Here is a 27,363-nt window from a genome sequence, read left to right as displayed (position 1 = left end):
AGTAAACAGATGTGGACATGTAGCCTATCTGGAGATGCATTAATTTTTCTGAAAAGTGGATAAGAATCGGAGAGGGTGAATAGTAGAATTTAAGTCAAATGAGGTGACGTATTTTATATTCAGGAATAAACAACAGTTTAATAAGTATGCTGCTGTGCTTGATTGAATAAGGAATCACCAACATCTAAACAGACTCAAACAAACAAACAAAACTGGAAATGAAGATTTTGTAGAGAAGAGGTAGGCTTTGCCATTGCCCTCTGTGTAATGTTGTCTTTCAATGTTACAAGTCATCATCAATCATTTCTTAGGAAAGCTCTTTTATTTATCACACAATGATTTAAGTTTTGTGGAGCATAGTTCTCATTGTTAAGACACTCACAAATTTGTCTCAGTGAAATTTTCTAACTTCGGGTAAGAGAGAATTACTTTGGCATAAAAATGTGTTGAGATATAATTTCCCCTGAAATATCAATGATAAGAATAGGATGTATAATTTTGCTGATTTTTCTTTTAAAATGTGAATGTTATAACCTTCATGATCACCAGATCTCAATAATTATCCTTCACTTTGTTGTCCCCTTGGACTGGTTAATTCTATGTAAAGAGCTTTGTTAGTTTTTTTCTGGCCTGTAAGGTTTAACATATGTTCACCATTTGGCATATTATATATTGAGCCCCTAGTTTGTCCAACACTGTTTGAATACTTTAGAGCCCATCAAAGATCAAATCTGTTCAAGAAGCCAGAGTTTACCAGGGACACTTTCTAAGAAGAAATAACTCCCGGTAAGCCTAAAGCAATATGTCATACATTCACTTGATTTGTTAAATCACCAGCCAGGGTGAATTTTGTTGTGACCCAATGGTAGGATTGTTGTCTGATGACTGTCTCACTGGCAGGCATTTCTTGTCCACAAGAGTGTAATTGGGTGTTGGTGACTCAAGGGAAAACTTATCCATGAGCAAATTAAAGACAACGGGGACTTTATTTCTTATCCAACACTTTACCAATCAGCATGAGACGGTGTAGAGACTCATGGGGAGGAGGTGAGTTTCAACAGTTTCTTTTACACGTTGGAGGAAGCAAACTTCAAGCTTACGTTTCTGTTCTGCTAAGGAATTGGAGAAGAGAAAAAGAGAACTTCACAGGCTGAACATTTGTGGCGTCTTATTTATTCCTGTTGGCTACAGAATGCCTGCCAGGGAGAGACTCATCACTAAGATATTGCCGTGAAACGAAGTGAGGCTTAAAAAAAGTACTGCTTTTGTCCTCCCTCACCCTGTAAAATCTATCATTAATAAATGAGATTCTTAAAGAACAGCATACCACAGCAGTCTATAGAAACAAGGTTTTATTAGAAGATTTGTGAAAATCTTGTAGTAGTTTGAAGATGCACAAAGGTTTGAAGGTGAACATTATACATTATGTCTGAATAGCTGTCATTGAGAACACATGTGCTGACCTTCCCCCTTACTGCATCCAGGTCTTGACTCTTGGTCTTGTTGCTGGATTAGGTAGCATTGTTAGATAAGATATTCAAGATGTAGCAACCTGGGACTGATTGCCCATTCTTGGCACTTGCTGCCTAAACTTTGGGGGAAAATTCCAAGAAGGTAGATAGACTCTTCTATGAGGAATCCTTGGGTCACATCAGAATACACAAGGGATGCTTGTTAAAGAGCACAGCGACAAACCAGAACAGGAAAGATTCGGTCTCTTTACAAAGGATATCTTGAAATATGTTGTTACAGAATGCAGAATGTATTTTCAGTAAGATTCAACTAAAAGAGGGAGATTATTACTCTCTGCACTTGTCATACTGAAGAACCGAGTTGACAAAACAAACACTTCTGAATCTTTCCCTGTGGTAAATATAGATGCATGCTAATTTCAGGGAAGAATCTCTATCTTGTTCTGCTCTTCGTGTTTGTCAAGTGCTCTTTGGCTCAGAGACGTCCAGCTCAACAGGGCGGACACTGAGCTAGTTGCAAGCTTGTGGGCACTTGCTCACTGGTAGAACAGGAATGACCAGGCAGAGCCCATGGCATATTAATGAGGTTCTCTCCAGTTGGGTTGCTTCAGTGACTCCTTTCCATATTTCCTGAGTTCCTGATGTCTTAGCAAGAGGAAGCCCCGCTCTGGGTTCTGAGATGAAGGAGAGCCCAGACTAGGCTGGGTTATGGGATTGGCCATCATGGTTGACTCTGATCAGTCCTGATGCAAGTGGAACAGTTTGAACAATTATTGACTCTGAATCTAGAAGAAAATTTAGATAAAGGGGGAATCACAACAGGATCACTGTTTCATCCCTAGACCTACCAAGGGCAATTGATTCCTAAAGCTTGATCAGAATCTAGCATTTAGAGATCTGACCTGTTTATCTGAATTGGAGTCCTGGAAGAGAGCACAAATGGATATTATGAATACAGCATATTTACAAAATGGTAGTGAAGTTGCCAGGGTAGGCATGAAGGGCAGAGCTGGTTGGCAAACAGCACTTGAGATGATTAATGTTATTAACCGGTGGTTGTGATAGTAGTGTGATGGAAAGATTGGTAATTAATTTAAAAGAAACTGGAACGAATGAACCTGCCTTGTCCTCCTCCTCCTAACAGACATATTCTGGCTTTATTGGAGAGAATTAAAGGAAAAAAAACAAACCAAGACAGTTTGCGAAGGTGATAGAGGAATGAAGCTGTAAAATTAGAACACAGTCTAATGAAGTTATGTAACTGTATGAGGCTATTTCATTCCAAATGTGTTAATGTTTATTTAGCAATGATAAGATTCGTTATGTAAATTGACACTACAAACTGAATCATTTTACTAGAAAGTCCTATTTCAAGGACTGCTATAATAACATTTATGTAATGGTGGCTCGGATGTTTTCAGTATACCAATCTTGAGTTGTATGCTCAGTATCATTTAGTGTCATACTTAGACTCCCATATACACTCATTAATTTGCCTATTCGAGTCAAACATTTTTTATTTAAAAAGTTTGGTTTTTGCTTTTTGTTTGTTTTTTGGTGATGCTTAGGACTTACTTCTGGCTCTGCTTTCATGAATCACTTCTGGCTCAGGGAACCATATAAGGTGCTAGGATTGAACCTGGGTCAGCTACGAATGAGGCAAATACCCACTGCGCTATTGCTCTGGTCTCTGGGAAACTAACATTTCAGTCTAATGGTAAACACGATAAGCCAGTATAACATTGGGTGGTCTTTATTTTTTATTGTGATTATTTTGTTTCCTAACTGAATAAGCCTATGATTTAAAAGGTGTTCTGGTCTGTGTTAGAGACACAAAATTTCTTGAGCCTTCCTGAGAAACAGTATTAGTTTAGGTTTCTTTTCCACATTTGGAGAAAAACTTAGGGTCTAATTTAATTAAGATAGAATACACACTCCTTAAGAACTTGTCATTTTTGTAATCATGTAATTGCAACTCTAGGAGCCAGTTTTATTGGTCTACATTTTAAAAAGTGAACTTAGTATTTTTTTTAGTTTGAATAAAATATATTGAAGACCATATTGTCACATATAATAAATATTAGTCGAGAACCATTACAATTTTGTGGTTTGTTTGGATATTATAAAAGGTTGACTCATGTTGAACATCTTGACCCCATCAGTGGAGTCAGTCTGGGATTACATAGTAATTTAAAAATTAAGGTGTAAACTGATAGTTTGGTTGTTATTTTGATAAGAGCTCTGATGGAGAAGCTATTTTTTAAAATTTTTATTAGTGAAACACCATGAGGTACAGTTGTAGACTTACAAATTTTTGTGCTTGTGTTTTAGTTATACAATGATCGAGTACCCATTCCTCCACAGTGCCCATTCTTCACCACCAATGATCCCAGTATCCCTCCCATACCCCCACCATCCCCCATCTCACCCCGCCTCTGTGGCAGGGCATTCCCTTTTATTCTCTCCTTTTGGGTGTGGTGGTTTGCAAAAGAGGCATTGGGTGGCAATCATATTCAGTCTGTAGTCTACTTTTAGCATGCATCTCCCATCCTGGGAGTATCCTCCCAACACCCTTTACTTGGTGCTCCCTTCTCTATCTGAGCTGCCTTTTCCCCTAACATGTGTGGCTGGCCTCCAAGCCATAGAGTGAACCTCCTGGAACTTATCTCAACTATTCTTGGGCATTAGTCTCTCATTTTGTTACTCTATATTCCCCAGATGAATGCAATCTTTCTATGTCTGTCCCTCTCTTTCTGACTCATTTCACTTAGCATGATACTTTCCATGTAGTACCATGTGTATGTAAATTTCATGACTTCATCTCTTCTAACAGCTGCATAGTACTGTATTGTGTAGATGTACCAAAGTTTCTTTAACCAGTCATCTATTCTCGGGCACTCAGGTTTTTTCCAAATTTTGGCTATTGTGAACAATGCAGCAATGAACATAGAAGTGCATATGTCATTTCGACTATACTTTTTTGCCTCTTTGGGATATATTCCCAGGAGTGGTATTGCTGGGTCAAATGGGAGCTCAATTTCTAATATTTTGAGAATCGTCCATACTGTTTTCCAAAAGGGCTGAACCAGTCGGCATTTGCTTTGGGTTCTCTTAAAGCAGTATTAGTTGATGTAGTTAGGAGGATTGGAGAAAATTTTCTCAAGGAAAAAACATTTGGCTGGACTCAAAGAGATGAGTAGGAGTTACATAAAGGAAAGAAGGGAGGAAACAAGGATGAATAACATTCTAGAAGGCAGAGCACTCTCTTTTTCTCTCTTCCTTTCTCTTGCTCTCTCTTTCCCTCTCATCTTCTCCTTTTCCTTTTCCTCTGTCTCATACCTTAGGAAAAATATAAAAATCTACGAGAGTATTCGATATGCCAGACACAGTAACAACAAAGTCTCCAATGGAGACGTTACTGGGCCCGCTCGAGCAAATCGACGGTCAACGGGAGGGCCTTTACCTTACCTTACAACAGTTAAATTTATGTGCCCAATTTCAAAACTCACTCTGTAACCTGAAGATGGAGATGAATAACATATTTTAAACAGCAGCCATAATATTTTGATACATAAGTTTGAGTTATAGACCTACTCTAGTCCTAGAGTGTTTTTTACCGATTTTGATTTGCTTTTCCTCATGACCAACTCCATGGTTTTCCCCATGTACAATGCAGTCATTATTACAGCGATATATTTTGAGTCAAACTCTCAGGAAGGATGAGTCATCTATTCTCCATCAACTTAGCAACATGAATGACAGCAATTTAATTATTCCAAACAACAAATGGGGACCCTAAAAGCAATTCTCATTTATCAAGATGGATTTCTTGCTCAGGGATTTGCCCTTGACTTTTACAGACAGACTTTTCCATTTTAGATTAGTTTTTCATGTACAGAATTATTGAGAAGGTGGTACAGAGTTCTCAAATATCCCATGCCCTCTATTATTAACATATATATATCCATCTGATTTGGTGAACTGATATTGACATTTTATTATTAACTAACATATCAATGGGAGTACGAATCACAAATCACGACCATCCTGTTATTCGTTGATTGCCTCGAGCAGGCCCCAGTAATGTCTCCTTCATCCTAGCCCTGAGTTTGTTTGTTTTTTTTTTTTTTTTAGCCCTGAGATTTTTAAGAAAGTGCTATATTCAAGGCTCTTTAGGAGAATGAGACCCATCATTGTTACTGGCATTTGGCATATTGGGTATGCCACGGGGAGTTTGCCAGACTCTGCCATGTGGGCAGGTTACATTCGGTAGCCTGCCAGTTTGTCCAAAGTAGGAATGAGATAATAAGATGTCATAATAAGATACTGGTTTTTATAGTCTCTGAGTCTTGGCCATTGATGGGATTATACGGCGCCAGGGGGCCAGTTGGTGGGTGTGACCCCCGCCTACTGGAATTCGGAGGATCTGGGTGGAGGATGCTCAGCCCTGATCTGAGTAGACTTGGAGATCTCAGCCCCGGGACCCGCTTGCCTTTGTTCCTCTGCCGGTACCTTCAGGTGTGCAGAGAGTGGTCTCAGCATGGTGGTGGCTGGTCCTGGAGGTCTTTGGCTGCCGGAGCCCTGGTTGGGCCAGGGAGGAAACTGAAAGCCCTACCCCTGAGATCAGGCAGAAGAAAGATTTTAATTTTCTTAAAATTTCCCAATTTTGTTTCTGTTTTGGGGCCAAGCCTAGCCATGCTCAGGAGTTATTCCTTGCTCTGTGCTCAGGAGTGACTCTGAAAGGTGGTTGGTGGACCTTATGTGGTGCCAAGCATTTAACGAGAGTCAATTACATGCAAGGCAAGTGTCTTGCCTCCTGTACTATCTCTCTGGCACCTAAAATTTCCAATTTTTTAGCTACTGAGCATTTTTTCTGTCCTAGGAGGCTCGTCTTGTTCTTAGGCTTCCTTTGTTTGTGATGTTTCTGAGATTTCCCTGTTTTCATTTCTGTAAACTGCATAATTTCATCATTTCTTATGGCTATATAGATAAATACTATTCCATTGTGTATATGTATCATAACTTCTGGATCCGTTTATCAGTTATTGGATATTGTCTTGTTTCCACATCTAGCTATTATGCTAAATGCTGTAGTGGACTTAGATGTGCATATATCCCTTAGAATTAATGTTTTTATGTTTAGAGTTAGAGAGCAAGAAATTAGAAGAACTGTATCAAATGAGAGTACACTTCTTACTTTTCTGAGAAATCTCAATATTTTATTTCGTAGACACTGAACCAGATGACATTCCTACCAGTGAAAGTGGGTTTCTTTCCCACCACATTACACCAACAGAATGTTTAACCAGACTTTTGATATATGCCATTCTCACTGGTATCAAATGACGCATTATTGTATTTTATTTTGAATCTCCCTTTTAGTAAGTGATGGTGAGCAAATCTTTATGTGTCTACTAGTCATCTTTATGCCTTCTTTGGAAGTTTATCTGTTCATCTTCTTCCCTTGTATTTTGATGGGTTTATTAAATTTTTCTTGTTGACATTTGTGAATTATTTATAAATTTTGAACAGTAGCCCTTTTTGTCTGATTTATTGTGTGCAAATATTTTCTCTTATTACACAGTGTTTATATTTATCTTAAAGGTCTGAATTTATTTTGCCATGCAAAACCCTTTTTAATTTGATGAAATCCCATTTATTTTTCTTTGTTTTTTTTTTTTTGTTGTTGTTGTTGTATTTGCCTTTGGAGCCAAATCATTGAAGATAACTCTGAGTTCCATTTCTGGAGACTTCTTTCTTTGGTTTTCCCAGTGTATTTTATGGATTCTGGTCAAATCTGTTGTGTCTTTGTGTGTGTGTATGTGTGTGTGTGTGTGTGTGTTGTGTTTTGGCTTTTTGATTCACATCTGCACAGGAGTTACTCCTGGCTCTGCTCTCAGGAATTACTTCTGGCAGTTCTCAGGGATACTGGAGATCAAATCCAGGTTGGCAGCATGAAGGCAAAATCCCTGAACTATTTCTCTGACTCTCTGGTCAAATCTTAAAGTCTTCAATCCACTTTGAGTTAATTTTTATTCCAGTTTATTTATATATTTCTTTTACATGTGGCTATCCATTTTTTCCAGAAACACCTGAAGATACTTTTCTTGCTATGCTTCTGTGTACTTAGTTACTTTATTGTAAATAAATTATTTATAAATCTGAGATTTTATCTCAGGGCTCTCAATTCTGTTTCATTGGTCTGCAAATGAGTATTCCAGTACTGCGCAGTTTTTATTACAACAGGTCAGAGTACAATTAAAGTCAGGAAATGTAGTACCGCCTATCTTCTTTTCACATAGAATTGCTTCAGCTATTCAAGGAGTTTTATGAGTCCAGAAGAGTTTTAGTAGTGATTTTTCTAAATTATTAAGAATGCCATTGTAATTTTTATGGGGATTGCAATGAATACATATAGGATTCATTATAATTCCCATCAAATAGTCTGTACAAGTGACTATTTTACCTTTTTTTAGGTAAGATAGTCACTTTAATTTTTATGTTGTTCTTCTCATTTATGGGCTGGAGCAATAGCACAGCAGGTGAGGTGTTTGCCTTGCATGTGGCCAACCCAGTTGGCCTAGGTTTGATTCCTCCACCCCTCTCGGAGAGCCCAGCATGCTACTGAGAGTATCTCATCCACACGGCAAAGCCTGGCAAGCTACCCATGACGTATTTGATATGCCAAACACAGTAACAACAAGTCTCACAATGGAGATGTTACTGGCCTGCTTGAGCAAATCGATGAACAACAGGAGGACAGTGCTACAGTGCTTCTCATTTATGCATCTGGAATATTCTTTCATTTCCTAGTACCCTCTTCTATTTCTTTCAGAAGTGACTTATAGTTTTCACTGTATAGGTCTTTCACATTATTGTTGATTCTTAAGTATTTGATCTTTTTTGGACACTATTTTGAAATGTGTTGTCTTTTATTTTTATTCTTATTTTATTCTTTATCATCTAGTTCATTATTTGCATGCAAAAATACCACAGATTTTTGTGCGTTAATTTCGTAGCCTTGCTACCTTGCTGTATTGGTTTACTGTGTCTCTAAGAGGTTTCTTGAAGTCTTCAGAGTTTTCTATGTATATTGTTATATCATTTGCAAACAGTACTAGTTTAAATTTTTCTTTTTCAATGTCAACCCTTTGATTTGTTTTTCTTGCTTGATTGCTGTGGCAAGGATTTCCAAAATGATATATAAATAAAATTTCAAAAGTAAATATCCTTTTCTTCTGCCTGATCTTAGGGGTAGGGCTTTCAGTTTTCTCCATGGATTGCAATATAGGCTGTGGGTTTGCTCTCAGTGGCTATTACTCTCTTCAAGTTTGTTTCTTCAATATTTATATTTTTAGGGGGGTTTATTATGATACCTATTCCCTCTCACACACATATAACATTAACTCCTTTTCAGATAAAGTGATGTAAAAATATCTTCTCCCAGTTTCTAGTTTTCTTACTTTTTTGTGGTAGTTTCTTTGGCTCTGTTCTTTTTTATTTGATGTAAATCCATTTGTCTATTATGACTCTTTGTTACCCTTACATTGGAACTGAGTTTTCAAATATAGTTTCTGATGTTGAGTATCACCTATATCCTATAGGTGTCAACCTACATTCTATATGGATTGGGCTTAATATTAGACTACATAAAGGTAAAAGGTAAAGGCCCTCCCGTTGATCATCGATTTGCTCGAGCGGGCCCAGTAACGTCTCCATTGGAGACTTCGTTGTTACTGTGTCTGGCAGATCGAATACTCGCGGTAGCTTGCCGGGCTCTCCGAGAGGGGCGGAGGAATCGAACTCGGGTCGGCCATGTTGGCTGCTTATAAGGCGGACGCCCTACCCACTGTGCTATCGCTCCAGCCCATAAATCATTTAATTTTTACTTTTGTTTTTGAGGGTCACACCTCATAGTGCTCATGGCTTACTCCTGGCTCTGCACTCAAAAATTACTCCTGGAGAGCTCGAGTGACCATATAGAATGCTAGCACTCATCTCTTCCCATTCCCTGCCTCTGTGGCAGGTACATTCCCTCTTACTCTCTCTCCCCCTCTCTCTCTCCTTTTGGGTGTTATGGCTTGCAATACAGTTACTAAGAGGCCATCCTGTTTGGTCTGTAGTCACTTTCAGCATGCACCACCCATCCTGAGCGATCCCTCCAACCATCATTTACTTAGTGGTCCCTTCTCTGTCCCAGATGCCTTTTCCCCCAGCATCTGAGGCTAGCTTGCTTCCAAGCCATGGTGCGGTCCTCCTGGCCCTTAACTCTACTGTCCTTAGGTGTTAGTCTCCTATTATGTTACTTTATATTCCAAAAATGATTGCAGTCATTCTATGTCTATCCCACTCTTTCTGACTCATTTCACTTAGCATGATACTTTCCATGTCCATTCACTTATATGCTAACTGCATGATTTCAACTCTTCTAACAGTTGCATAGTATTCCACTGTGTAGATGTACTGAAGTTTCTTTAATCAGTCGTCTGTTCTAGGGAACTCAGATTATTTCCAGATTCTGGCTATTGTGAACAATGCTGCAATGAATATAGAGGTACAGATGTCATTTCTATTATGCTTTTTTGACCCTCGAGATATATTCCCAGAAGATATATTCCCAGTATTGCTGGGTCATATGGAAGCTCAATTTCTAGTTTTTTAAGGAATACCCATATTGTTTTCCAAAAATGGCTGGACCACCAACAATGAATGAGAGTCCCTTTCTTCCCGCATCCATGCCAGTACTGGTTGTTCTTGTTCTTTTTGATGTGTGCTGGTTTCTGTGGTGTAAGATGATATCTCATCATTGTTTCGATTTACATCTCCCTGATGATTAATGATATAGAGCAGTTTTTCATGTGCCTTTTGGCCATTTGAACTTCTTTTTTGAGGAAATTTCTGTTAATTTCTTCTTCCCATATTTTGATGGGGTTGGAAGCTTTTTTCTTGTAAAGTTGTACCAGTGTCTTGTACCCAGATATACAACCCCTATCTGTTAGATATTGGGTAAATATTTTTTCCCATTCTGTGGGCTCTTTCTGTATTTTGGTACTTGATTTTCTGAGACATTATTGTGAATGAGATCTTTTTAAAATATTTATTATTTGTATATAGGAAAACTATGGATTTGGGTATTGATTTTGTAACCTGTCACTATACTATACAAACCTATTGTTTCAAGGAGCTTCTTGGTAGAGGCATTAGGGTACTCTAAGTATAGTATTATGTCATCTGCAAATAGTGAGAGCTTGATTTCTTCCTTTTCTAACTGGGTACCCTTGATATCTTCTTCTTGCCTAACTGCTATAGCAAGTATTTCCAGTGCTATAATGAATAGAAGTGGTGAGATTAGGCAACCTTGGCTTGTTCCAGATCTTAGAGGGAAGACTCTTAGTTTTTCCCCATTGAGAATAATGCTTGCTATGAACTTGTGGTAGATGGCTTTGACTACAGTGAGGTAAGTTCCTTCAACTCCCATTTTGCTAAGTTTTTATATAAATGAGTACTGGATCTTTTCAAATACCTTCTCTGCATCTATTGATATGATCATTTGGTTTTTATCCTTCCTTTTATTGATATGGTGTATTATGTTGATTGGTTTGCAAATGTTAAAACTATCCTTGCATCCCCAGGATGAATCCTTCTTAGTTGTGGTGTATGATCTTTTTGATGAGTCATTGGATTGTGTTTGTTAGTATTTTGTTGAAGATCTTTGCATTTGTATTCATCAGGGATATTGGCCTGTAATTCTTTTGTGTGTGTGTGTGTGTGTGTGTGTGTGTGTGTGTGTGTGTGTCTCCATCTGCTTTTGGTATGAGGGTGATATTTTCCTCATAGAAACCTTTTGGAAGTATTTCTGTTTCTTCAGTTTCTTGGAAGAGCTTGAACAGGTTTGGGAGTAGGTCCTATTTGAAGGTTTGGAAGAATTTATTAGTGAATCATCTGGGCCAGGGATATTGTTCATCAGGAGGCTTTTGATTAATATTTCAATTTCCTTGATATTGGTAGTTGTGTTCAGGTATTCCAAGTCTTCTTGGGTCAGCTTTAGGAGATTATAGGAGTCCAGGAATTTATCCATTTATTTGAGGTTGTCTTGTTATGTGGCATAAAGCTTCTTAAAGTAATCTCTGATTATCCTTTGAATTTCTGTGATTTCTGTTGTGATGTTCCCCTTTTAATTTCTTATTCTGTTTATTAGGGGTCTCTCTCTCTCTCTCTCTCTCTCTCTCTCTCTCTCTTTCTCTTTACTTGTGAGTTTTGCTAGTGGTTTATTGATCTTGTTTATTTTCTCAAAGAATCAGCTCTTTGTTTCACTGATATTTTGAATTGTTTTTTGAGTTTCCATGTCATTAATTTCTGCTCTAAGTTTAATGATTTCTTTCCTCATGCCGGGATATGCTCCTTTTTTTGATCATTTTCCAAGATCTTAAGCTGTGAGGTTAAGTTATTTATGTGGGCTCATTCTTCCTTCCTGAGGAATGCTTGTAGAGTCATAAACTTTTTTTCTTGACACTGCTTTTGTCGTGTCCCATAGGTTCTGGTAATTCGTGTCTTCATTCTCATTTATTTCCAGGAATCTTTTGATTTCCTCTTTGATTTCCTTTCTAAGCCACTTGTTGTTCAGTAATGATTTGTTTAATTTACAGGTGTTCAATTTGAATTTCTGTTTCTGTGTGTGATTCACTTCTATTATCAGTGCATCACGGTCTGAGAAGATAATTGATACAATTTCTGTTCTCTTAATTTCATGGAGGTATGTTTTGTGACCCAGCATGTGGTCTATCTTGGAGAATGTTCTATGTGCACTTGAGAAGAGTGTGTATTCAGTTCTTCAGGGATGAAATGTCCTATATATATTTACTAAGCCTATGTCTTCCTTTTCTTCCCTCAGATAAAGTATGTCCTTGCTGAGCATGAGTTTTTTGATTTATTGTGAGATGATAAGGCAGTGTTGAAATCTCCAGCTCTTATTGTGTTGCTATCAATGTCTTCACGTCTATGAGCAGTCATTTTAGGAATTTTGCTGATTCATGATTAGGTGCATATACATTTAGGAGTGTGAATTCTTCCTGATGTGCAGAATCTTCGATCATTACAAAATGACCTTCACTGTCTCGTGTAACCTTCAGTCTGAAATCTATGTGTTCTGATATTAGTATGGTCACTCCAGCTTTTTTGAGGGAGTTGTTTGCCTGTAGGATTGTTTTCCGTCCTTTCACTTTGAGTATGTGTTTCCTCTGTCTGTTCAGATGTGCTTCTTGCAGACAGCAGAATGTTGGGTTCAATTTTCAGATCCATGTCACCCTGTGTCTTTTAATTGGCACATTTAGTCTGTTGACACTGACAGAGATTATTGCTATGGGATTTTGTCCCATCTTTCTGCCAAGCTTGTCTTGTCTTATAGTAGCCTATATATTTGCTCTTGTAACCATGGTTTTGAGGCTATGAAGTTCCTGAGTTGTTATTTGTCTGTGAAGCTGTGTGTTGTACCTTCTGATATGAATGAGAGCTTAACTGGGTAAAGTATTCTAGGTGAGGCTTTTTATTTCATTGAGTTTTTTAACTATATCCCACCACTGTCTTCGGGCCCTTAGAGTTTCACCAGATAGGTTTGCTGTGAATCTTAAGGATGCTCCTTTATAAGCATTTTCTTTCTTTGATCTTGCTGTTTTCAGAATTTTATCTCTGTCTATGGTTTTTGTCAGCCTGATCAGGATGTGTCTTGGAGCATTTTTATTTGGATTTCTTTTAGCTGCTACCCTTCAGCCCTCCTGAATCTGATTGCATGGACTCTTCATTTCTGGGAACATAGCAACTATGTCTTTGACATTTTATTCTTCGTCAGGATTTTCTTCCTGTCCCTATGGGACTCCAATGATTCTTATGTTATTCCTCTTGGCTTCATTACAATTTTCTCTTGATATCTGTTGGTTTATTTTGAGGCTCTTTTCCATTTTCTGCTGTTGTCTGGAGATTCTCTGCACCTCATCTTGGAGCTCATGATTCTATCCTCAGCAGCTTTTACTCTGTTGAGGCCTTCCGCTGAGTTTTTCATTTTACCTACCAAATTTTCTAGGTGTGTCATTTCTGCTTGTATTTTTGTTTGCATTTTCTTTACTTCTGCTCTCATATCCTCTTGTATTTTATCAGCAGTGCATTCCATTGCTTCTTTGAACTCCTTATTCATCCTTAAATGTTCCATTTTAAATTCCTTATCTGAGAGTTATAGAGTTCATTACGACTGTTTGATTCATATGGGCTAGCAACTTCAATCATTAAGCCTGGTGAGTTTCTGCATTGTTTTACCATTATGATCTTTGTGTTTTGGAGTTTTTACCTGTTGTATGTTTTTGTTTCTGCAATGGATCTCCTTGTGTACTACCATGGCTTATTGAGGCTTGGTGTTAACTAGTGCTTAATATGTAAAGTGTAGTCATGTCAACTTCTTCACGCGGACATGAAGCTTCTGGGCAGTTTTGTATTTAGAAGTTTTTAAGGTATGCCATGAGGGATAGATGCAGGGAGATGACACTAAGGGTCCACAGACCTGTTGGAGGAGTGGGTTGGCTCTCTGGGGGTGGAGGCTGGCAGGGCAGGGCGGTTCTGGCTGAAATTCTGGGGACAGAGCGGTGCTTCCCTCTGAGTGGGGGTGCTGGGTTGAGGTGGTGGTGGGTGGTGGCTTGGTGCAGCCAAGAGGATCTATCGTCTTTTACATAAACTGGATTATTCATTGTCTTTGAATGTGATGCACTTAGGAACTATAATATCAATAATAGTAAACTAGAGCTTCATGATTTTCTTAGGTTCAAATCTTTGCACTGTCCTTGGTATGACCTTGGGCATGATAATTCTTTAAAACTTCTTTCTCCTGCTAATGGAAAATAATAACAATTCATGCCTTATAGTATTCTTCTTTACATTTGAAGGGAAAGCCTTGAAATTGAAACAGGGGAACTTCTCTGATGCAAAATTTTATTTAATTCTTAACTAATCACCACTTCTGTTTTCTTTAGCATGTCAAATTAAAAAGCTTTTAGTGTATTTTTTGTCTGACTTTTTTATACCCTATGAATAATGTGAAATTATTGAGAAACAAAAGAAGAGTGATTATGCATACGTTTGATATATTTAATAACACATTAAAGTAAAGGGTAAAGGCCCTCCCGTTGATCGTCGATTTGCTCGAGCGGGCCCAGTAACGTCTCCATTGGAGACTTTGTTGTTACTGTGTTTGGCATATCGAATACTCTCGGTAGCTTGCCGGGCTCTCCGAGAGGGGCGGAGGAATCGAACTCAGATCGGCCATGTTGGCCGCTTGTAAGGCGAATACCCTACCCGCTGTGCTATCGCTCCAGCTTAAAGTAGACTTAGAAAATGGGGAAAAATAACTTTACTGAAGTTATAGGTGTACTCACTTTGTATTAAGAAAAAACGAACATTTTAGAAAAATTAAAATTAATAAAATGCATTGAAAGTATTCCAATGAACTCTATCATTAATGAATATTCTGATCATATATTAACTTTTCCTAAGATACAATACCCAAGCTAAAGAACTTAAGAAGTGGAAAAAGAATAATGAAACAAACTTTGCAGTAATTAGAAATGGCTGTGCACGGAGTCTAGATTGAGAAAAAGGTATATTTTTTGGGGGGGTCACAGACAGAGATGCTCAGGGGCTACTCCTGGCTCTCTGCTCAGGAATTACTCCAGGTGGTGCTTGGGAGACTATATTGGATGCCGGGGATTGAACCCTGGTTGGCCGAGTTCAAGGCAAATGCCCTATCTGCTGTACTCTCTCTCTGGCCTGAAAAAAAGTATTTTAGCTTTTAGTAGGTTCTTAGCTTCTCTGTCTGTCTTACCTCGACTGGTGCCTGTATTGCCCTCAAATTATTGACACTAGAAAAGCTTCCTTAGTTTTTCCGTCCCTGTATACCACTTTTCTTTGTTTTACCCCCCTTTTGATCACTTATGTGTATTAGCTTAATAAATTCCCTTAGGGTAATTCTTTAGAACGCATTAGAATCACTCATTTCTGGTAAGTAGAAGTTCTAAATGCCCAAGCAGTGCAAAGAACATAGTAGAGTGGATTTGAGCCATGTGATAAAAGAGAAACTGGTGCTGTGCCACACATGAATGAGGAATAAATTTGTTTCCTCAATCCATCAAATGAAGTTAGTCGACAATTGTTGACTGATCATGAGTTCTTACACGTTTGAAAAAGGAGTGGAAAACATTATTTTGACCAATATGATCTAATCAGCGACAGGACTTGAGAGTTAATGATGTGAAAACATGGAGAGATCCATTGTGTGACCTCTGCATTGTTCTGTTGGATATTTTGCTTAGCCATTCTGGAAAATGATGTTTGACAGCGCATCTTGTTTACATTGCATTAAAACACCAAATGCTGTTGGCTACAAATCAACTTCTTGGCTGTCAAGAGGCTGCCTATTCAAATGGGCATGAGCTAATGGATTTTTATTCTGTCTTGTTACCGAGTAGTTTGGTCCTGTGAGTTCAAAATAAGTTAGTGAAAGGGAAATAAGTATAAACATTAAACACACACCAGTCTATGTTGTTGCTCTACAGCACAGCGGGTAGGGCGTCTGCCTTGCACGCAGCCAACATGGCCGACCCGAGTTCGATTCCTCCGCCCCTCTCGGAGAGCCCGGCAAGCTACCGCGAGTATTCGATATGCCAGACACAGTAACAACAAAGTCTCCAATGGAGACGTTACTGGGCCCGCTCGAGCAAATCGATGATCAACGGGAGGGCCTTTACTTACTTTACTTTATAATTCTGGAAAATATCTTGATGAAGGTGGAGAGAAAATTTAAATTTTATTCTTGGCTTTTATTTACCAACACCACTTTTTATACAGTATCCTGTGCTGTATGTCCCTTAGTGACATGTGCATTCACTGGTTCTGATTAGCTATTGTCAGCTGAAATAAAATAGAAATGGGAGATGGCTCATTTTTCACCTTTGCTCCATTCAATTTCAGCTTAGTTGTTTCTTTCTTTTTTTTTTTTAACTAGTCCAAATGCATGTTCAGTACTGTTACTGGAAGTCTGCATTGCATTCAGTAATGGAATCTTTTTTTCATCAAGCAGTGCCCTGGGGTCGAGTCATAGGCAATTGGTCACATAATATGTACAGTTTTCTACTTTTGTTCCACTTATACATTTGCAGGGACTTTCACATTTGAAAATATATAGTACATTTGGTGGTAGTTTAGAGAAACTATTTGTTAATGTTAGTTGAATCTACTTTCCCTATTTGAAGATCTTATAAGTGTTCTCTTCCATCTATCCCTGCAGTTTTTATTTTTATCACTCTGCATCCCAGAGCTGTGACTATTTTGATCATCTGTGTTACAACATGAGTCAAATACCATCAAACTGCAGGGGGAAAAATGTGGTGATTCCCCTTGCTGGTTTACGTAGTATGACATCCATTCTGTCTGAGTAATCTACTTATGAAGTCTCCAAAAAAGGAAGTTTTATGCTTTCCATGATCTCAAATGCACCCTTCTTTCCTATAAAAGATTACTTTGCTTCCCACTTCTTTTTTTTTTCTTTTTGGGTCATACCTGGCAATGCTCAGGGGTTACTCCTGGCTCTGCAATCAGGAATTATTCCTGGCGGTGCTCGGGGGACCATATGAGATGTTGGGGATCGAAACTGGGTTGGCCACATGCAAGGCAAACACCCTACCCGCTGTGCTATTGTTCCATCCCAGCTTCCTACTTCTTACACTACATCCTCCCTTCCATTTTGCTTTGGTTATTCATTCGTTCGTTCATTCATTCATTCAAAAGATAATGATTGACTTTTGATTAATCTGTTTCCCTCCAATCTAAACATTTGGTGGAGAATAATTTGATCTGTGAGTTCTTGGTAATAGTTCTTGATCACCATGAATATTCAAACCCGAGTTGAGTCTAAAATTCTTGTGAAAATAAGATTGTCTCTAGTTGGGGACTGTTTAAAGTAGGTGGTAATACCATGCTGTTTTTCTCGAGCGGGCCCAGTAACGTCTCCATTGGAGACTTTGTTGTTACTGTGTTTGGCATATCAAATACTCTCGGTAGCTTGCCAGGCTCTCCGAGAGGGGCGGAGGAATCGAACTCGGGTGGCCATGTTGGCCGCTTGTAAGGCGAACGCCCTACCGCTGTGCTATAACTCCTTGTTAAAATGCTATCAAGGGGCTGGAGCAATAGCACAGCAGATAGAGCGTTTGCCTTGCATGCAGCTGACCTGGGTTCGATTCCCAGCATCCCATATGGTCCCCTGAACACCGCCAGGGGTAATTCCTGAGCACAGAGCCAGGAGTAACACCTGTGCATTGCCGGGTGTGACCCAAAACACAAAAATAAATAAATAAATAAATAAAATAAAATGCTATCGACTTGTTTTTAATCTCTGAAGTCTTTCATTTCTTTAATTTTTTACTTTTTATTTATTTTTATTTTTAAAAAATCTTTTATTTAGCGTAGAACAAACTGCAACGCGTTGATTCAATTCTAGGATTAGAATTGATTAGAAAACAAAGTTTCAGTATTAATCTTAATAGATCTAGAAGATAAATTTATATGAAGATTGTGATATCTGACTGCAGGGTTGCTAAGTCCTTGTAGAAGAATTTACTAAGCTTTATGTTGCTTCAGAGGAAGGGTCCCACTGCTGCCCCTGGTCCAGACAATTCCAGATCTATAGTTTGGACTGAGGAATTTTCAAAGTGGCTGGCGAGCGTGGGGTGAGTGTGGTGGGTGGGGTGAGGGTGAGCTCTGCTGGGGCTTCACAAGTAGCAGGAAGTGAGGCTACCTACCCTGACTCTGAAAAATAACCGAGTTCTCAGCCTAAAGTACAGAGTTCTCACCAGCACCTGAGATTATTCTGAGATGGATGTTTGCAGAGAAGATTCATGAGTCGGTGGAGTTGAGCCCTCGGCATGGCTGAGTGGTGAGGACGATTTTGCTGCCGGAGCCTGAGTGCCTCCCATGGGTGCTCTGGGGTTTACAGCAGCAGGGGTGGGTAAATGCCATAAAGTTTGGCTGCTTGGCATGCGTCTTCCAGGAGATTTAGTCAGGATTAACTCTGAAGTCTTTTGAAAAGAAAGCTTTTTGGCTGGAGCAATAGCACAGGACTTAGTTTAAGGTGATTTTATTTTCCATGGAACTATGCTCACTTAGGTCTCCAGATACACGGGGAGAGATCCCCAAGCACAGAGAGCAAGGAGTGAGTCCCAAGCATCACTGTGTAGGCCTGAAGCAAAACAAACAAACAAACAAAAAACAGAAAAGAGAAAGCTTATGATAGAAGGAATGTTTTATTTTTAAGGCGCTTCTTTTTTAGTTCTGGGGCTACACCCAGTGGTGCTCAGGCCTTAGTCCAGGTTCTGCCGTTAAGGGATCACTCCTGGTGAGCTCAGGGGTATCAGAAATCTAACCTGGGTCAGTAAAATGCAAGGCATGTGCCGTACCTGCTGTACTAAGGCCATTTCTAATAAAGATAAAATACTCATGTGTAGTTAATTCTTAGTTTCCTTTTGGAGAAAATGCAGGCTGTAGCCTTTTCTTCTCACCCCAGCCCTCCGATGTCACTCTGTAGGGTGACTGGGCTTTAGCATACTTGGTGGTGATATTTACATGCTTAGTTGTGGTTGCTGGGAAGAACAGGTATTCAGTGCGTGCACATACCTGGTGGGGATTTCAGATATTGTCCACTTTTCTGTGTAGCAAGGGATCACAAGTGGCAATGGTTCTGGAATTGCACTTTGGGCATCAAACTTGAGGCTTGGTGACACCAAAGGAGACTATCTCTGAATTCTCTTGGATCTTTAATCACCTCTTCAGCAATCACACCACTTGTTATCTTTCCATCTACCTCTGAAAGAATAGAGAGAGAGTTGGGAAAGAAACTACATTTGAGTAATATCCTGATGGGCATAGAAGAACAACGCATGTGCCTTCGCTTGTTCGGTACAAGTCTTGGTCATTACTATTCTGAATACAGCTTCTGTAAATTCCATTTTTAGAATGTCCTAAGAAATTTGGAACTAAGAGAAATCATACCTTTTTCAGCAACTTCTCTGTGAAGTCTTCATCAGCTTATTCTTGGAAACCTCCAACCATCCAACTCATTATTTCCTAAAACAGCAGATTCTATCTTTGTTGTTGTTCCTGACCTATAAATTGCTTCCTTCTATTGAACTCTGTCTACTCAGAGTTTCCACAGTTGCTTCTCTGAACTTGATAAAAACAAGGTGATGCCATTTTTCATAGTCCAATTGGACCACTATCATAGAAAGGGCACCGTGTGCTTGCTTTAGAAAGTAAACATCTAGTTCTCACAGTTCTGAAGGTTGAGACTTCCAAGATGAAGGTACAAGCAGATCTGGTATCTCTCTGGTGAATGAAGTTCTCTTTTCTGACTTGAGGACATTCAAGAAAAGCCGTTTTCTTGTATGTTCACATGGTGGATTGAGCAAGCTAGTTCCTTGATCTCATCTTAAAAAGGCACAAATTCTTTTTTTTTCTAATTTTTATTTGTGACAAACCAAGAGGTACAGTTGTAGACTTACAAATTTTTGTGCTTGGATTTCAGTTATACAATGATTGACTACCCATCCCTCCACCAGTGCCCATTTTCCACCACCATGGATCCCAGTATCCCTCCCACTCCCCATCACCCCACCCCACCCTGCCTCTGTGGCAGGGCATTCCCTTTTGTTCTCTCTCTCCTTTTGGGTGCTGTGGTTTGCAAAAGAGGCATTGAGTGGCAATCATTTCGGTCTGTAGTCTACTTTCAGCATGCTTCTCCCATCCTGGGAGGATCCTCCCAATACCCTTTATTTGGTGCTCCCTTCTCTATCTGAGCTGCCTTTTCCCCTAGCATGTGTGACTGGGAAGGCACAAATTCTAATCATGAGGACCCCACCCTCTTTCCCTAATGACACCCCAATGGCTCTGCATCTTAATGCCATCACATTAGGCATGAGATTTCAACATATGAAATTTGGGGGGAGGTGACCCTGAATTGCACACATTCAGATCACAGCACCATTTGAGGTTAGCTCTCATTTCCCTCTAAGTCTTCTGGGTTAAGTCTGCCCAGGAACTGAGGAGCTACTCAGTGTTCTCAATGTGACCTGATTTCATGCCTTCGCAGAGTCCTAGTGACTCTGATCTGAATGGTACATGGTGCTTAGAGTTGAAACCTTATGGTATGTGTGTTATTCCAGCTGTGCTATGATGAACTGAGAAGGGCTTCGTGGCCTTCATTCAGGCACGAATGATAGCTTAGCTAGCGATGGAGCATTTAAGAGACCTGTCCAGGACCATCACAAAGCTCTTCTTTTCCTTTAACTGGTCTGAAGACTGAATGTCAGCATTGTTGGCGTTGTTGATAATTGATAAAATGATAAAACACTGTTTAGGGAAAAGAAAAATGCCCCTGAATCTCGAGGTGCAAGATCTTGTACACAGAAGAGAATCATCTTAGACAAATATATCAACCTAAGCAGTTCCCCAATTTTTATCATATAGAATTATTGAGAGGAATGTTGTGAGGAATGTAAAGTGTATTTTATGAGCTTAAATATAGGTGAGTGCTGAGTGCCTCTTAGGGACAATAATAATCACTATTATCTTTACAATTTATTTCTATTCTAGGAATTCCTGAGAATTATTTTCAATTCCAAAAAAAATAGGAAGTGTCTATTGATTCATTAAGCTTTTAAAATGTTAGAAAATACACCTAATGTAGACTTACAAAAATAAAATTATGCATAAAATCCAAAGTTGCATATTTGTCCAAATTTATCTTTTTTGATAAATTTGTTTCGGGTCACACCCAATGGTGCTCAGGACTTACTCCTGGCTTTGCACTCTGGAATCACTTCTGGTGGACTCAGGGGACCATATGGGCGCTGGGAAGCCAACACAAATTGTATGCATGCGAGAAAAGCACCCTACTTTCTGTATTACTGCTTTGGGCCCCACATTTATTCAAATTTCTTGACAGATTAAAGATGAATAATTCAAATTTTGGACACAAGCAATTCATTTTACTGTGGAGTGGTGGAACAGGTAGTATGTTATGAGGAGTGTTTGCATCTCATATCTTCAGTAGTAAAGGTGATTATAATAAATTTTTGTCAAAATAGTTGTTTCTTTCAACTATGCCTAACATTATTGAAGTCTAACATATTTTGAAGAGAGTCATGTTTTAAAAAGATGGTAATGTATTCATTTTTTAAAATATTATTTATGCTGATGGCTTTCAACATTCTGATTGATTTTACCCAGGCTAAGTCACAGAGTCAAAGTCTCAAAGAATCATGGGCAGGGAGACCATTTTCCCTCCTGCCATAAGTTAGTGAGGGAAATTTGGATGACAGGGGATTATTTTCAACTTCCATATCTGGAAAAGATAGATACACTTGTGATAAGCTCCACACTAAATAAACTTCTGAGGGTTTCAGATGAACCCTGAAGGTGCATAGATGCAACTTTTAGTAATGAAAGACTTTCTGGATACCTCTTCAATGCAAAGACTGTAAAATGCATTCTAGATAAGTTCTTACACTTAGTATCTTCCATTAAGAAGTGTATTTGGATGACCGGTATTTACCAAGTGCTTAAAAATTATTTACTATTAAAGAATAGTTACAGGGGCTGGAGAGATGTTATGTAGGTAAGGCAGTTACCTTGCATGTGACCGACCTCAGTTTGATCTTTTTTTTTTTTTAATTTATTTATTGAATCACTGTGGGAAAAGGTTTATGTCTCAGTCATGTAAATATCAAACACATTTCCCTTTACCAATACTTATTTTTTCCCATGAAGAACCCCAATAAAACCCCACCCCCACCCCTCCCCGTCCCTGTGAGGCAGATGAATTCTAGTTAACACTCTATCTGCTTTGATTAGATTCATTGTTTCAATAAAAGATTCACCACTATTATTTAGAGTTTACCCCCCCCCCCAAATCAGACATGCTGAAAAAGCATTGTGAAGTGATTTGCTTTCTACGGCTGGGTTCAAGAATTAAATGTTGGTTTTGGATTTCTGCTCTTTTACCTATTGACCCTGGAAGTATTTCTACTGAAAGTCAGATAGTTAAGAAATTGGTTTCTGTGTTCTGGAGTCCTGGCCGTGCTGGAGAGCCGCTCGCGGGGGGCAACCGGTGGCCTCGGTAGGGCGTGAAGGGCGGAACGAAACGCCCCCCTTCCCATGAGGTTTTAGTCGCCCCCACACTCCCGGCTCATACGTGCTGTCCACAAGGCTCCCATGTGGCCGCCATCTTTCTTTCCAGAGAGGAGAGGGCGAATGGGGCAACACCCTTTCCCCTCCGGCAGACTTGATGGCCTGGATCAATGCATAGTCCTTTCACTTTTCTGCTCCAAGCTGCTGGGTTCTGCATTAAGTCCTTGTGCTTCTGGGGCCGTGGCCGTGCTGGAGAGCCGCTCGCGGGGGGCAACTGGTGACCTTGGTAGGGCGTGAAGGACGGACCAGAACGCCCCCCTTCCCATGAGGTTTTAGTCGCCCCCACACCCCCGGCTCATACCTGCTGTCCACAAGGCTCCCATGTGGCCGCCATCTTTCTTTCCAGAGGGAGGAGGGCGGAAGGGAGCAACACCCTTTCCCCTCTGGGCAGAAATGATTGCCTGGATTAACGCATAGTCCTTTCACTTTTCTGCTCCAAGCTGCTGGGTTCTGCATTAGGTCATTGTGCTTCTGGGGCTGTGGCCGTGCTGGAGAGCCGCTCGTGTGGGCAACTGGTGGCCTTGGTAGGGCATGAAGGGCGGACCGAAACGCCCCCCTTCCCATGAGGTTTTAGTCGCCCCCACACTCCCGGCTCATACCTGCTGTCCACAAGGCTCCCATGTGGCCGCCATCTTTCTTTCCAGAGAGGAGAGGGCGAATGGGGCAACACCCTTTCCCCTCCGGCAGACTTGATGGCCTGGATCAATGCATAGTCCGTTCACTTTTCTGCTCCAAGCTTCTGGGTTCTGCATTAAGCCCTTGTGCTTCTGGGGCTGTGGCTGTGCTGGAGAGCCGCTCGTGGGGGGCAACTGGTGACCTCGGTAGGGCGTGAAGGACGGACCGGAACATCCCCCTTCCCATGAGGTTTTAGTCGCCCCCACACTCCCGGCTCATACCTGCTGTCGACAAGGCTCCCATGTGGCCGCCATCTTTCTTTCCAGAGAGGAGAGGGCGAATGGGGCAACACCCTTTCCCCTCCGGCAGACTTGATGGGCTGGATCAACGCATAGTCCTTTCACTTTTCTGCTCCAAGCTGCTGGGTTCTGCATTAAGTCCTTGTGCTTCTGGGGCCGTGGCCGTGCTGGAGAGCCGCTCGTGAGGGGTGACTGGTGACCTCGGTAGGGCGTGAAGGACGGACTGGAACGCCCCCCTTCCCATGAGGTTTTAGTCGCCCCCACACCCCCGGCTCATACCTGCTGTCCACAAGGCTCCCATGTGGCCGCCATCTTTCTTTCCAGAGGGAGGAGGGCGGAAGGGAGTAACACCCTTTCCCCTCTGGGCAGAAATGATTGCCTGGATTAACGCATAGTCCTTTCACTTTTCTGCTCCAAGCTGCTGGGTTCTGCATTAAGCCCTTGTGCTTCTGGGGCTGTGGCCGTGCTGGAGAGCCGCTCGTGGGGGGCAACCGGTGACCTCGGTAGGGCGTGAAGGACGGACCGGAACGCCCCCCTTCCCATGAGGTTTTAGTCGCCCCCACACCCCCGGTTCATACCTGCTGTCCACAAGGCTCCCATGCGGCCGCCATCCTTCTTTCCAGAGAAGAGAGGGTGAATGGGGCAACACCCTTTCCCCTCCGGCAGACTTGATGGCCTGGATTAACGCATAGTCCGTTCACTTTTCTGCTCCAAGCTGCTGGGTTCTGCATTAAGTCCTTGTGCTTCTGGGGCCGTGGCTGTGCTGGGGAGCCGCTCGTGGGGGGCAACTGGTGACCTCGGTAGGGCGTGAAGGACGGACCAGAACGCCCCTCTTCCCATGAGGTTTTAGTCGCCCCCACACCCCCGGCTCATACCTTCATACCTGCTGTCCACAAGGCTCCCATGTGGCCGCCATCTTTCTTTCCAGAGGGAGGAGGGCGGAAGGGAGCAACACCCTTTCCCCTCTGGGCAGAAATGATTGCCTGGATTAACGCATAGTCCTTTCACTTTTCTGCTCCAAGCTGCTGTGTTCTGCATTAAGTCCTTGTGCTTCTGGGACTGTGGCCGTGCTGGGGAGCCGCTCGTAGGGGGCAACTGTTGACCTCGGTAGGGCGTGAAGGACGGACCGGAATGCCCCCCTTCTCGTGAAGTTTTAGTCGCCCCCCACACCCCCGGCTCATACCTGCTGTCCACAAGGCTCCCATGCTGCCGCCATCCTTCTTTCCAGAGAAGAGAGGGCGAATGGGGCAGAAATGATGGCCTGGGTTAACTCATCGTCCGTTCACTTTTCTGCTCTAAGCTGCTGGTTTCTGCATTAAGTCCTTGTGTTTCTGGGGCTGTGGCCATGCTCCAAACTTAACTCTGATTTTCAGGGAGAAAGATTGGGTGGTTTACTTCTCATTGATCACTTTGTATATAGAGAGAAAAAGTCCTCGTTCCCGCATACTCGAGCTGTGTTTGTAGAGGCTTCTGGTCACCAGGGTTCCATCTGGGGGAGGCGAGATGCGGCGCCTACTCCATCTGGAACTTGCCGGTGCTCTCGGCTCTTTTTGGAACCTGTTTTTTCTTTTTTCTTTTCCTCCGGGATCCCGCACCCTCCATGTGTTCCTTCTCTTATTCTGAACGCTTCAAAGATGGCGCTCTCAGTTTCATCTTTGACATCACATACAGTCTCCTCAGCAATGCCAATGGTTGTTCACTTCTTAGCACAGAGTCAGAAATAGGTCCTGAGTATCACCACCCCCTTCTGCCTGGCCAAAGTTTTCTAAGAGAAGCAATCTTATCTGTCTGATCCTAAGCCATGCTTCAAGAACAAAAATTGATAATTTTTTTGGATTATCTATGTCTTATATGCATGACTTGGTCAGAGCCAGTTTGTATTGGCTTATAAAAGTGCAGCGTTACATTTTCAGGCATTTTATATGCTGTTTGATGGCCAATACAAAGCTTAAAATCCTCTGCCATGGCAGCATTTGCACCATGGAAAGTGGCACATGCTACCAAGGAGAGTCTTTCTCCCTCTTGCAAAACTGGTTGTTAAACACTTACCAGCTCACCAAAAGAGTAGTTCATATTGAAGACGCCTTTGCTATGGAATCTTGTGTTAGAAAATTTCATGTTTCTTTGTTTTTTTCCCTGTGTCTTCAGGGATACGAAAGGATCGACGAGGGGGGAGGATGCTGAAGAATAAGCGCCAGAGAGATGATGCGGATGAAACGAAGGAAGGGCCTTCTGGGGAAATGAGAGCTGCCAACTACTGGCCGAGTCCTCTCTTGATCAAGCACACCAAGAAGAACAGCCCGGCCTTGTCCCTGACAGCTGATCAGATGGTCAGCGCCCTGTTAGAGGCTGAGCCGCCTATAATCTATTCTGAGTATGATCCAACCAGACCATTCAGCGAAGCGTCCATGATGGGTCTGCTGACCAACCTGGCAGACAGGGAGCTGGTTCACATGATCAACTGGGCAAAGAGAGTGCCAGGTAAGGAGACAGAGCACGGTTTGAATTGTTCAGAGTGAACAACTGTTCCTGAACGATGTCATGGGGAAAACAGTGGGAAGCAATAGTTGGTCATCTAATTAGTTTCAAGGTTGGCTCACTGTAGTCAACTAATGTCTGGAGGAGAGATGGCACATGGATGATCACTTAATCACTTAACTTCCCGTTAGTTGTCGATTTGCTCGAGCGGGCGCCAGTAACGTCTCCATTTGTCCCTGTCGCGTGCTAGTGTAGCCCAATGGCATCTATTCGCTCAGGGAACATGAAGGGCCTCAAACCGATCGTTCATGATCTTGACAAAGAAGTCTGACCATCTGGTAGGTGGGCAGCCACGCGGTCTTTTGACATCCCGTGGAATCCAGTCAGTAACAGCTCTAGTCCAGCGGCGTCTTTAAATCTCATTACGTGACCAGCCCATCTGATTTTCGACACCTTGGCAAATGAGACAGTGTCGTGGATGATGAAAATGAATAAATTCATTGACATGGATGATGAAAATGAATAAATTCCCCCTAGTAAGTAGGAAATCATTCTTTAAAAATTAAAATCACAAAGGTTAAAGTTTTTAATTAATTTATGTTTAACCTGTCCTATTTACCAGTCATGCTGGCATGTGCAGGATAACGTTGTTTTGTCCTGCCTGCACAGCCTCAGGTAGTTTAGATTTTTTGGGTTGCCCCCATCACAGTGCTTCCTTTCATCTGTGTTTGTCGTCCATTGACTTATAAATATTGCTTTTTTCTTCTCTTTAAGTCCTTTGTATAGTTTATTCAGAGCAATGTCCTTTTTGTATGGACACAGGAAGACAGTAGTAAGGGCTATGCTTTTGTTATGTGGGAGTCATTTGACTCTAAATGATATTTTCTTCCTGGGCATCTGTTTTCTCGACCTGGGCTTCAGTTACCCTTACTTCTGAGCACCTCCAAAAGCAGGGTCCCGACGAGGGACTGGATGGACCCAGGGCAAATGGTGAGCTATGTGCTACCCTGGCATCAAGATGGGCCTGGCCAAAGTGCCTCATGCTTAACTATAAGTTAAGAGCTTGGGCATGGACAAATCCTGTCATGATCCAGAAAGTAATAACTAGATTTGGACTGCTAGGGTTAGTAATGATTAATGGACATTACCGAACAAATGCATTTTATCTAATACTCTAACTCTAGGGAAATCAGGCTCAGCAAGTTTTTAATATCAAGATGTTTGTT

At 41.2% G+C, this 27,363-nt stretch overlaps 1 protein-coding gene across 1 annotated transcript in view; it reads left to right on the top strand.

Moving 5' to 3' along the window:
- ESR1 (estrogen receptor 1) overlaps positions 1–27,363 on the top strand; it is a 297,894-nt gene that overhangs the window by 97,576 nt on the left and 172,955 nt on the right. The window contains exon 4 of the mRNA XM_056126157.1: positions 25,808–26,140. Within this exon, the coding sequence (XP_055982132.1) occupies positions 25,808–26,140 (333 nt within the window). The remainder of the gene's footprint in view (positions 1–25,807; positions 26,141–27,363) is intronic.

The sequence above is a fragment of the Sorex fumeus genome, unplaced genomic scaffold (assembly GCF_029834395.1).
Source record: "Sorex fumeus unplaced genomic scaffold, SorFum_2.1 ptg000061l, whole genome shotgun sequence".
In the NCBI taxonomy this organism is placed as follows: domain Eukaryota; kingdom Metazoa; phylum Chordata; class Mammalia; order Eulipotyphla; family Soricidae; genus Sorex; species Sorex fumeus.
This window is presented reverse-complemented; position numbering and strand designations above follow the sequence as displayed.